The sequence below is a fragment of the Pomacea canaliculata genome, linkage group LG1 (genome assembly GCF_003073045.1).
Source record: "Pomacea canaliculata isolate SZHN2017 linkage group LG1, ASM307304v1, whole genome shotgun sequence".
NCBI classification, from domain to species: Eukaryota; Metazoa; Mollusca; class Gastropoda; order Architaenioglossa; family Ampullariidae; genus Pomacea; species Pomacea canaliculata.
The window spans coordinates 35226469-35238299 of NC_037590.1; the positions used below are offsets into that span (position 1 = coordinate 35226469).

Genomic DNA, 11831 nt, shown 5'->3' on the forward strand with positions numbered 1-11831 from the left:
CTGGCGTGGTGCGCGAGTTTGCGAGACTTCAATAACGACCCTTGACCTCTCTGTGTGACCTGGCGTGACGTGACTCTTCAACGCAGTCACTCCGTCCAGTCTGTGGCGACGCGGCAGGGAGAGAGAGAGTGGGGAAGAAAAAAAAAAAAACATCGACGATGAAAGGATGGTCGCTGGTGGCGATGAAGGTGGTGGGACTGGTGCTGCTGGTCAGCTTGACGGACGGTCACTCGTTCACGAGTTACGCCAACCTGCTGAAGCTGTACTACATGGAAGAGGAAGCCCTCAGCAACGCTGACGTCCTTCTGCGCGAGGAGTTCTTCCACCATGGCAACGTGGCCGCCACTGATGGCGCTCACAACCTGACGGCACTGCGCCAGTAAGAATCTTCTCTTTCCTTCTGTTTCCGACGCTCTCTCTCTCTCTGTTCTATCTCCTCCAATCCCCCCGACACTGATGTTGATATCAATCTGAAATGCTCTCCGTTCCTCCTTGTTGCCCTGGCAAGTCCATTTGAGATGGAAGGTCCTATTAAGCACGCTGCTCTTTAAATGCAACAACGACTTGGACAACACCTTTGGTGCACTTGACTTTTTTTGTTAAGTCGCTTTCTGAATCGCAGTTAATACTGCTGCTTCCAAAAAGCATAAATGAACTCGTTATTCAGAATCCAGAAACATTAATTACAATCAACTTTTTTTACACAAAGTTTTGTTCCATAACCTGTTTTACAAGTAATTGACTGGTGCGCGTGTTTGTTTAATTTGCCTCATAGAGTAATCTTAATTTGTAGTCCTGACAGGATATTTTCTGAAACAGCGAGAATACTCGTTGTCTTTGTTGTTGTGAACAACACTTGCAGGCCAGTCGAGAAGTAAGGAGGCGAGATTCATGCCCACGCCAACAAAGGTACAAGTTTCGATTAGGCTACACATGGCGACTGAACCACCGCGCCAACCCAAGCTGACGATGAGAAGAAGATAAAGTTATCGAAAAATCGATTTAAATATTGCTTCAAGTTTCGCTCTCGGCAAACCGATAGATTTTTTTTTTTTTTTTTTTAGGGGGGAACACGTGTTCGACAAGTTTTCAGCCGATCGGATCCTGAAGTGTTCTATAACGTCTTTTATTTTTTTTTTTTTTATTTTGTAAAGTAACAATGATCAATCGCTTGAAAGACATTTGGAGAAAAATACGGGCTCGAATATCCTCGAAATTTCTCTTTGCCTCTCGTGTACGATTCAGTCTTGACTTTCTCATCGCTATATCCCTGCTGGAGTCTTGGGTGTGGTTTTCATGTGTTAAAATGTTCAGACACCAGGCGATTGGCAACAGCCCCTCCACCGCTTTTCCTTGAATTGTCGTGGTTTCCACGCGGTTAGCGACTGGAAGTAGTGTGGACGATAATTCACAGGCTGCCCCTTAGTTCCTACATCCTTGCTGTCGGATGATTGAAGAAAAGGTCTGTTTACACAGTCGTGGGTATAGGTCTGTAAATGAAATCTCATAATGTGGCAGCTCCGATCAACCTACTTGTTATTTCTATTATCTTATATGTATATTATTTGGGTATAGTATGCTGTTTATGCATATGTATGTTTTTAAATTTTATTTATTCTATGTGTTGTACATGTGTGTAGTATGGAATTTTTTAAAAAATCACCTGGCCGTCCGCAAGTCCACAGAGAAGTTTTAGAAAACAAAGTTGAACGCGCTTTGTCACCAAGTACAGTGATGATCGGCTGTCCAAGGTTCAGATCCCGTTTCGGGCACACTATTCTTTTTCTGCATGTGGTGCATGTTTATAGGGCCGGCAGCTTGACTATCATAATATGACTATATTCCATCCACCCACACACACACACCTTCTCCAACCTTTGGATAGAGTGAACAGTCCTGTAGCATCAGTTTATACTCCACTTGAAAGACTGGCTTCTCTCGCCCAGAGAGCGGAGTCGAGAGCTAAACTAGGTATGAACTTAATTTTAAGAGGCTGTTCGTCAAACTGTTCGCTTTTTTTCTGATGTGTTTCATGTTTTCAAGTGTTTTTATTTGTTTGCACAGACTTGTGAACGAAACCAAGCAGATACACGCAGCCGTAGGAACCAACATTGAGAAGTACTTGTCGCATCCTGTCAACGTCTTCGGCCTCACCAAACGTCTGCTACAACGATGGCGGTTGGCCATCAAGACCATTCGCAAGAGCAAGCCTTGTCGGGAATGTTAGTTGACCTATTCAGTCCGTCTGTCTGTCTTTTTCTGTATTAACAACAGCTGCTTGAACACTTATTTGTTTCAAGTTCTATTATTTGTGTTTTTTGCAGTTAGGAGACCAGAAGCTGTAAGGTGTTAAACACGCCATTTACTCATTTTCTGTTTTGGTTCTTCTCTCCTCTTCTTTCTTAACAACATCATGAAATCATGAAATAGAGAAACCGGATAGGAGGGTGGAGAGAGGGAAGGTAAAAGGCTTCGGTGAGATACAGAAAAAGGATTCCGAGGCTGGCGCTGTGACGATCAAAAAGCTTCTTTGCTTTTCTTGTGTTTCGCTCTGGTAATAGCAGTCTGTGTCTGTAAACCTTCTCACTGCACAATGATTTGTTTTCTTCGCCTTTTCGGTGCCTGGTGCTGGCTTTGCTGTGATTCTTCCAAGGCTTGATTCCTCCTTCTATCGACCAAATGTTTTTTCTTCTGCCTTTTCTGGGTGTGAAATACTGCTGGCCCTGCATTTACTCCTGGCTGATTGAAAAGAGTTGTTTTATTTCTGAATATTGGACTTCACTTGCCTTGCTTTAAACACGTGTTTTTTGTGAGGCTTTTACATAAATAAAGGGTTTTCTCCAAGAAATTGTAATGCGTAAGTGCTCACGGTTTTACATTCACCGCCATGAAGCACCTCTCTCTGCAGTAACCTATCGTGCAAATTTAGTTACCCAAAGACGCGCACACACACACACACAAATATATAAATATATCCACATTATATTTCAAAAACATATAAAGCTTGAAGCATTGTCATTTTTACATGAAACACACATCATGTGGGCAATTAGAGCCCAGATACGCGGCACACATTGACTGCTTTCTCTTTAACCAGCCAAGTAGTGACCCATGGTATATGCACTTGACTTCAGGCAAGCAGCCATGTTCATAGTTGACAGAGAGGCGCAGACAATCAAGTTATTTGTCAGCCAAAAGATGTGAACACGTGCCTCGACCCAGCTGTAGATGTTGATTGTCTCGTGCAGGGCACATTCCCCACATCCTGGCGCGTCTGGCCAACATCGAGGACAACCTGCCCACAGAGGAAGATTTCGAGTCCGTAGCCTACAGCCTGCTGCTCATCCAGCACACGCAGGGTCTCCGCACGGCCGACCTGCTGGCTGGCCGCATCGGGGGCCACTTGGCAGCGGATCGCATCTCGCTACAGGACCAGTTCCAGGTCGCCAAGATGGCGGTGGACCGTGACGACTACTACTACGCCGCGCAGTGGCTGAAGAACATGGAGACCTCGGGCCGCCTGGCGCAGCTGCGGAAGGACGAGCACGGCTTCAACGCCACCAACGTGCTGGGTATGCTGGCTTCCGCCTACTTCCGGGTGAGCCGCCATGACGCTTTCGGACTTGTGAAAGGTAGTGGTGGTGGTGATGTAGTGGAGGTGTAGTCGATCTCGACGTTTGGAAACAGGTTCATTGCTCTGCACGAAGATTTTTAAAGAGCTGATTTATCATCGATCACTAGTCGTCAGAGCAGGCATTATCAGACAATCGTGACCTCCTCTGCAACGGACAATAAGTTTTAATAGCTAGAAAAGCTGATAATGACATAATCATTCATATTTATGACGCAAAGAACATTATCCATTACGCTACTGTCTAATTTCTCTTTTTTTTTAAAATATAATTTAGGGAGGAGGTGGGAGAGAAAGAGTGAAAAAGAGTGGAGGTGGGGTTAGTGAAAGAGTCGAAAAAGGGAGAGAAGTAAAACTCACTAGCACCTGATTTCCCAAAATTATTGCTTCGTGATTGAGAGGATTTCTCGCATTTTTATTTCAGATAAACATGGTGCCAGAAGCATTGCGAGCAACGGATGAGCTCCTGAAATCAGGTTATTTTCTTTCTTTTTGTGCAGATACATTTCGTCGGCCAACAGTGCCCTCAAGCATGTTTTTCGTGTCGTGAATCCTTTTGTCTTTTTTTTTTTTTTTGGACATCAGATTTCTAATCATTGTGTTCACTAGTCTTTCCCTTTTCCAAGGTTTATTTATTTATCTCTATGGAGATTTTTGGACATGTGTGTGTGAGAGAGAGATTTATTTTATTGCACTCTTAGTCTGTAAAAGGAGTTGCGTGATGTTTGTGCCTCAGCCATGCTGACGGCAAGGATAAGACATAAACCACAAGAGCCCTAACCGACACATCCTTGATGTATCGTCTTCACGCACCGAATTACAAAAAAAAATATTGTTCTTGTCTCTTTTCTTCTCCATTCAGTCTATTTTGCCCATCATGTTCAAAGTGCTCACCATGCTCATCACATCCCTACATCTCTCTGCAGAGTGGCCTGGATGTGACTTGAAAATGTGAATGCAGATAAATCTTACCTTGATTTCCTTTTTGCAGATCCTGACAATGTGGTCGGTCGCAGCAACAAGGTATACTTCGAGGAGCGTCTGAACCGCAAAGGAATAACTAGAGACTCCACGACAGATCACCCAGTGCGACACGTCGGCGACGACACCTACCGGCGAAACTTCGAATCTTTGTGTCGGGGTCAACGTCCTACGGTTCGTTGGTTCACGTGCGCTTGGTTTAAAAACACTTCTTCTAAATATTATATTAGTAAAATTCTCTCTTTCTTTTAGCTTTTATTTTCTTTGGGTTTTCTTTTATTTTTAATATTTCCTTCTTTTGTTGTTTGCTTTCTTTCTCAATTTTTTTTATTTTACTTTATTTTTAGGGTTTTGATGGTGTTTTGATTCTGTTTCATTATCTCCTCGTGTTTGCAGAAGAACAGAAACACGTGCAGACTGGTGAGATCTGAGGGGGTCCTGTGGTATCACAAGGTAGAAATCCTCAGGAAGAAGCCTCCCATCCTCGTCTTCCACGATGTTTTCTCTTCACAACTCATGCGCGAGTTCGTCGTCATGGCAAAGGAAGAGGTAGATCACAATTAAGCTTATTTTTATCTGAAGAACAGAGCAGGAGACCCATCTGCCCTTTTGGTTGCACTATAAGAGAAGTTTCATCAACATTTAGGAATTTTTTTCCAAGTAAACTTCGTAATTCTTTTTTTCACAGGGAAAATAAAGATTATTTGTGGGCTTTGGATGTATTTTTCAAGAGATGTCTTAATTAGTTTGGTGATAAATAAAATGAGAATAAGTGTAAACATCCTCTCCTTTCTTAATCTTGTTCTCTTTCTCTCTGAACACAAATCACTAAAAGTGCAAAACCTAAAAGCAAATAGGCAGAAGGGATAGTTTTGTTCTTTGTGTTGATTTATTCCGGCTTGTGTCGGCAGATCGGAAAAAATAAGAATTGCGAAACAAATGAGTGTAATGTTTTTTTTTTATTTTCAGTATGAGAGGCTGTCTCTAGACACGGAATTCAAAACACCGGAATTTACGTGAGTTTATCAGCAAGGTACAGCTTCGTGACTTGGTCATCCATTGTTTTCTCTACTTACTTCAATGTCCACTGGGTCTTTGGGATGTGTAGGGGAAGGACAATGGAGACTGTAAACAGCGATAAAAGTGAGATTTTGTGGATTTTTTTCAGCCTGGCCTTGTCTAGGCTGGCCACCACACAACAGCGCCTGCAGCTGGGCAAGGTCAGGAGCACCCTGGTCAAGCTGCCCTTCACAGTCACCTACCCGTTCAAGGCCGGCGAGTCAGAGGTAGGCTTCTCTGGAGGCTGGCTGGCTGGAGAGCTGGGTGGCTAGCTGCTTGACTGTCCTCAATGAATGGCTGCGAAGCTGATTGACCTAATAAATGGATAGATGAATGGATTGATCAATACAGAGATAAACGGATGGATCAATAGGAGAACGTAATGGAAGAATGGACATTAATACATGGAGAGATAAAGAAAAGTATAGATAAATGAACAATTAAATATTACACTTATCTTTATCATATAAATGGATGGATAAGTATATGGATGAGTACTGGGGTGGCTGGGTAGGCGGGCTTTGGAGCAGTAAATGGTCCAATCTGAAAAGTTTCAGAAGATCAAAAAACAACAAAAAGTAAAGATCTTAAGTTTGAAACTAGCATTCCTTAGGAGTCATCATACCTAACTCGTGCTCTGAATAATCAACACCTTTAATTAATCATCTTGCTCATTACTTTCTTGTCTTGTGGCGTTTACAGGCAAGAAACTTCGGACTCAAGGGTTTTACATCAACCCCAGTCCCAGCTTCCAGGTGAGAAAGCCAACGACAGGCATGTGTGTGGTGTGCTTGTCCACCGACTTCCAGAGAGATATCAGATGATAGCCACTGACTTCTAGTGACATGTCAGATCATAGCCTCCAGTGCCACTGACTTTTAGTGACATGTCAGATCATAGCCTGCACTGGCAGCAGGTTTATGATGGGGAGGGGGTGGACAAACATGAGAGGCAGGTGAAGATCATGTTGAAGTCAATGTTATGATTGGGGCCCTTACAGGTGAATAATCTGGGAGCAGCATTATTTGCCGACAGTCTTTGTGACAGCAACTAGATTAACCCTGTAACATCTGGGTAGATAACAGGTCTTTATCTGTGACAACATCGATTCGAGCGCATGGACATAATTACAGCGAGGCTTCTATTAGGACTAAAAATAGTCTTTACAATAATTAATGTATGATGAACATTTCCATCACAGTTCATTTAGGTCACTCTGTTTAATCCATACGTACATGTATCATGTGACTGCAATGTTATTTTGCTCTTGTTTAGGGGTTGTATTATGAGTTTTGTTTATTGCTTGGTTAGTGCGTCGAAACTTTGTTACTTTTTCTGTGTCTACTGTGTTTTTCAGGTCCAAAGCGTGGGCGGTCACACAGCTTCATTCATCATATTTGTAAGTATTACTGAGACCAACAAAAACACTTTCGCTGCCAAGTGTGTTAATCAAATCATCCATTTCTTTAGGTCTGAACACCAAATTCTGTGCACTCTTGACAAACCCCTGAAAACAACGAACTTTTCTCCCAATAGAACACCATATAAATATCTTTCTCTTTTTATTGCACGCTATGACTGTTTCATTCTAGAAGCTCTTTACTTGTATACTTGCATGTGCAGATGAATGATGTGGAGATGGGTGGAGACATTGTCTTTCCCTCCGCCAACGCTCGCGTTCACCCGTCAGCGGTAAGCAGGTCGAGTGATTGAAGTCAGTCTCCTCACAGCAACCATGCACAAGTATGCTTGTAGACACATAATGATGAACAGGACACACTTTGAAGGAATCAATTAACATTCTTCGTTTGCTAAACACAACAAGCGGTAGAATAAATCCACACTACGGAGACTGTATGAATATGAACATTCTAGACAAAGCTGTACAAAGTTTACATTTATTTGACACAGGACTGTTTTACTTTGCCTGTTTGTGACTGCATGGCATCCCCAGTTTCTTCTCTTTCTTTTTTATGTGATGATATAACATAGGACTTCTTGTTTTGCTGAGGGATATAGTGTTGAGTTATTGTGTTCTTGTAGGTAGTAGGAGTTGTAGCTTTATAGTGGGGTGGGTGTGGGAGGAACTGTGCAACTTTTGTCAGCCTCTTCCAGTGAGGAGAATTCAGCAATGACCTGGCATTGAACCCAATTAACAATATTATTAACGTGTGGTATGTGACATGGGCTTTGAAGTGACATAACATTGAAGAACTTTTTTTTTGTAGCTTTGTCATGATATTGAATTCGTGTAATATTGAAGATGACAGACACATTTTTTTCTGATTTCAAATTTTGTCAGGGAACAGTACTTTTCTACTTCCCGTCCTTCAAGAAGTATCATGCAGTCTGTCCAGTGGCTTACGGAACAGAATGGCGTAAGTATCGTCGCCTTCACACCTGGCGTGAGATGCACGAGAGTTGTAAACACTGGTAACACAGCTCATGACATAGCAGGCGGTTTACAACTTACCTTACGTGTGTGTGTGTGTGTGTGAATTGACTACTAACTACTAAATCTTTATCTCTCAGGTCGAATGTGGAGTGCATGACAGAATCTAAACAATAGTTGAAGAATGTGGAGTTACAGCAACATACTCCTATGGAGATATATATATATATACTTTGAGTACTGACCACTCCAACTACCCCACCCCAATCATTTTAAAGACTAATATGTTTGTTTGTGTGTGTGTGTGTTTCTAGTACTTTTTCACAGTGTCTTTGAAAAGACAGACCCGCGCTTTTGCCGTGTGCACGAGGACCCAGCTTTGTGGTGATACCAGAACAGAACGGAGCCTTGACTGTGTACATCTCGTCCTCCTGTTGTTTTCTTTTCAAAAAACAGACGAGAAATTGGAGTTTCCATTTTTGTGGACACGGCCAGTTTTGAATACAAGTGCCTTAAAATCAACGAGCAAGTAATAGCAAGTGTTTGTTAGTGTCATTTGATTAGTGGTTAATACTGTTACCTTTGAATGGTCATTTCTCCTCTCCCCGCCCCCTCCTACCAATTTCTAGTCAATTTTTGTACACGTCGTTTTGTTGGATGGTTTCTTCACATAGTTGGCTCTTCCTATGATTGACTGTTTGAACCTTGTGAATAGTGTCACACACCCGGCTCTCTGAGTAAATGTTATGTCTCATGTAATAATCATAGTCTGTGAGAGCATAAATGATCGCTGTATAACACTCCAACACTCACTACTTTTTGTGTGTATATATAATGAGCGATGGAACAGGATACGAGCCCTGGTGTATATACAATGTTTCTTCAAATTCATTTTCAAGTCTCTCTTTCACACACACGTGTGACTAAGCTTTAGTTTCGCACACGGTATATCATAAAGTATGACTAAAGTATTCCATTGAAGGTACCTTCAATATGCGTCGTTTTGTCAACGGTCGGACTGTATTTCTGAAGCATTTTGTACATTTGTTGACACGACTAATATTTCCCCTGAGTTAGTTCTCTTGACCCAAAGTACTTGAAGTTTTCCAGTCAGCCTTGGTTCCACTTTGCTGTATGTTGCAGCTGTTTACCTGTCCTGTCTCTCATTCCCGCCACAACAAATGTTAGTTCCCATTGAAGCGAAATTTGCCATTCCACAATATAGGTCCTCTTCTATTCTCTGTCTACATCAATGATCTTTCCCATCATATTTCCAACCATGCGAAATGTTTGCCGACAACATGCGGATGCATGTGTGTCACAAGCAAACTGAGCCTCTTGTGTCTCTCCTACAGCAGAGTGCTGAGCAACTAGTCTTGGCCTGGACTCAACCACTCAGGCCTTTGTTTGCTACAAATGTACTGCTTCGATTTCTTTCCCTTATATCGAGGTCTAGATGTAAAGAAAACATCACCTTTGCTTATTGGTTTATCCTCTTAAATAAAGATGTGTCACTTCTCTCTCCAGTATGTATTCTTGTAGGATTTTATATGCTTGATGTACGAGTGCGTTTGTGTGTGTGTGTGTGCATAAGAGTAAGTGAATGTTGTATGTATGTGTGTGAAATGTTCTCTGTGACAAAGATCTTTTCTCTGTGTGAAATGTTCTGTGTTCTCTATATAATATATATGATTCACATAGAGAGAGGGAGAGAAGAAGTCTATGTTGACTGCCCCACTATAATCACGAGGAACCGGCTCACCCAAACCCTCGCCACCATCAAGTCTGCATCGCCGTTAGACAATGTTTATATTTCGGGGTGGGTTTTTTTTTCCCCCGTTCACCCATTCCTCCAGACAACCGCTCGTTTAATGACGTAATTGGCCTCATCTTCGTGACGCGCTCCGTTCCGCAGCCAGTACCACCGTCCCGCTGAGCCACTCACACTCAGCACTGGGGCCCTGCGATCCAATCGATGTCAAAGATGGCGTCGTGAGTGTATCACCTCCGACTATCCCGTGTGTATGTGCGACTAACTATTCATCCATTCAGTCACCCAATTATTTCCGTCCGCAGTCCCTTAATGTTTTGCACTGGAGTTGAGGGCAACTGGATGGCAACAGGCTAGCGAGGAGCTGCACAATAGCGGGACATGGCGAGCAGTCGAGACACGAGAGAGTTAATATTGACTCTTTTAAAACCCCGTGAATACGGAGAAGCTCGATTGGACCGGCATGATGGATGTGTTCAGTCCCGGGAGCCACTACTCCATCATGCACTCCGTGAAATTTGAGAGGTTTAGTCACAGTCGCACGGATGAGGGCCATAAAGAATGTAATGTGTCTACACAAACAGGAGTGTTCTGCAAGAACTAGAACATCCACATGCACTCACACCAACCCACACATAGCAAGCAAACACACACACACATTCTAATTACTTACAACACAACATCTGTATAATCTCGTTGTCGAGTTCAGATGACCCAACACGACCCTAGCCAAGACGTCCATGGCAGGAAATCTCGACCACTCTCAAAACACACTTCAACATTATCTCACCAGTTACCACCAGCAAAGTCCTTCCTGGAAGTAAAGGCAGGGCACGAACCGAGTCCGGTTGTGTCAAGGAAAGAACAAAATGAAAGTAAATCAAGGAGGCCGGCGAGGTGTGTGATCACTTGTCACGTGATAACAGACGTGGCGCACAGACGAGGGCTGATGATGCTCGCTCCCAGAAGCCCCTGCACGCCGCAGCATCTGTGATACCCACACGTGCGTCTGATGCTGCTCCTAAATTGATGCTGACGCTCACATGCGAGGGTTTTAATGAACGTGGGTAAAATGTTGACTCTTCTCTCGTGCGCTCCAACGTTCCGCCTCTTCATTGATTGAAGCCAGGGTGACGTCATCTGCAGTCTAAAAGTAGTTGCTGTAGTCTGATGCTCACTTAAACGGAGGTTGCGGGGTGGTGGTGATGTGGGGTGGGGAGACTGGGAGGCGAAGCAGCCGACGGTCGAAAGACGTGTCCGGGAAATAATTAACTTGTATGAAGCTAAATTCAATATGTACTGTCAGGAAATGTCATTTGCACGTGACACGCAAACTGGAGCAGGTCACAAGCCTGGTCTGCAGAATATGTCTTGGAATAGTTTTGGGTATGAATGAAAGGAATCCTTCGATCATCAACTCAGATTTTTATAGCAGACCGCGTGCAAAGGAGATAAACCACGTGACACCCAGACAGAGCTTTGACGATTGTTTGGGGTTTTTTTTGTTTTGTTTGTTTGTTTGTTTGTTTGTTGTTGTTTTTGTTTTTGGTCCGTTTATGCTTAAATCTGACAAAAACAGTATAGCTGATATTTGTCTGTGACAAACGGTGGCGTGAATAGGACTCGTTGAGGTGTGGAGCTGATTCTTATGATAGAGTTGAGATAGAGCAGGGACTAATGATGTATCCTCCACACTGAATCTTACTCCCAGTCTATCATTTTACTTCATTCGTCATTCCTGCTCTTTCGCATCCTCACATAAAAGGAACCTGCTGAAGATGAGCCATTTCTAACATCAAAAGGTGGAGCATCTAGTCACGAATAAGAGATAACATTGATGATCTCATCCTCACAGTGGCGGAGGAAGTACGGTATCCGCCATGCTCTCGGCTTGCCATGCACGAGTCCATGATTCCAGATGTGCGTCCACACATCCCAGCTCGTCTTGGCTGCGTTCAATACCTTCTGTCTTAGCAAGCCCTTGTAGGAATCGTTGT

At 43.2% G+C, this 11831-nt stretch overlaps 1 protein-coding gene and 1 long non-coding RNA gene across 2 annotated transcripts; both read left to right on the forward strand.

The window, feature by feature from the left end:
• Nucleotides 1-158: 158 nt before the first annotated feature.
• On the forward strand, nt 159-5958 carry LOC112561121. The gene is made up of 8 exons (XM_025233370.1): nt 159-379; nt 2044-2222; nt 3249-3598; nt 4056-4107; nt 4623-4786; nt 5009-5161; nt 5582-5628; nt 5781-5958. The coding sequence occupies exons 1-8, from the start codon at nt 159-161 to the stop codon at nt 5941-5943; spliced, it is 1329 nt and encodes a 442-aa protein (XP_025089155.1). The 3' UTR covers nt 5944-5958.
• A 413-nt stretch (nt 5959-6371) lies between these two features.
• LOC112573865 lies at nt 6372-8509 on the forward strand. The gene is made up of 5 exons (XR_003101294.1): nt 6372-6426; nt 7029-7070; nt 7295-7363; nt 7974-8049; nt 8378-8509. It is a non-coding gene; the product is annotated as an uncharacterized LOC112573865 (long non-coding RNA).
• Nucleotides 8510-11831: the final 3322 nt, after the last annotated feature.

Excerpts from the sequence above, each read along its gene's own strand:
- LOC112561121 (XM_025233370.1), top strand. The coding sequence starts at position 159 with ATGAAAGGATGGTCGCTGGTGGCGATGAAGGTGGTGGGACTGGTGCTG. Across the intron at positions 2,223-3,248 it reads GAGCAAGCCTTGTCGGGAAT|GGCACATTCCCCACATCCTG; the intron begins GTTAGTTGACCT and ends TGTCTCGTGCAG. Across the intron at positions 5,162-5,581 it reads TCGTCATGGCAAAGGAAGAG|TATGAGAGGCTGTCTCTAGA; the intron begins GTAGATCACAAT and ends TTTTATTTTCAG.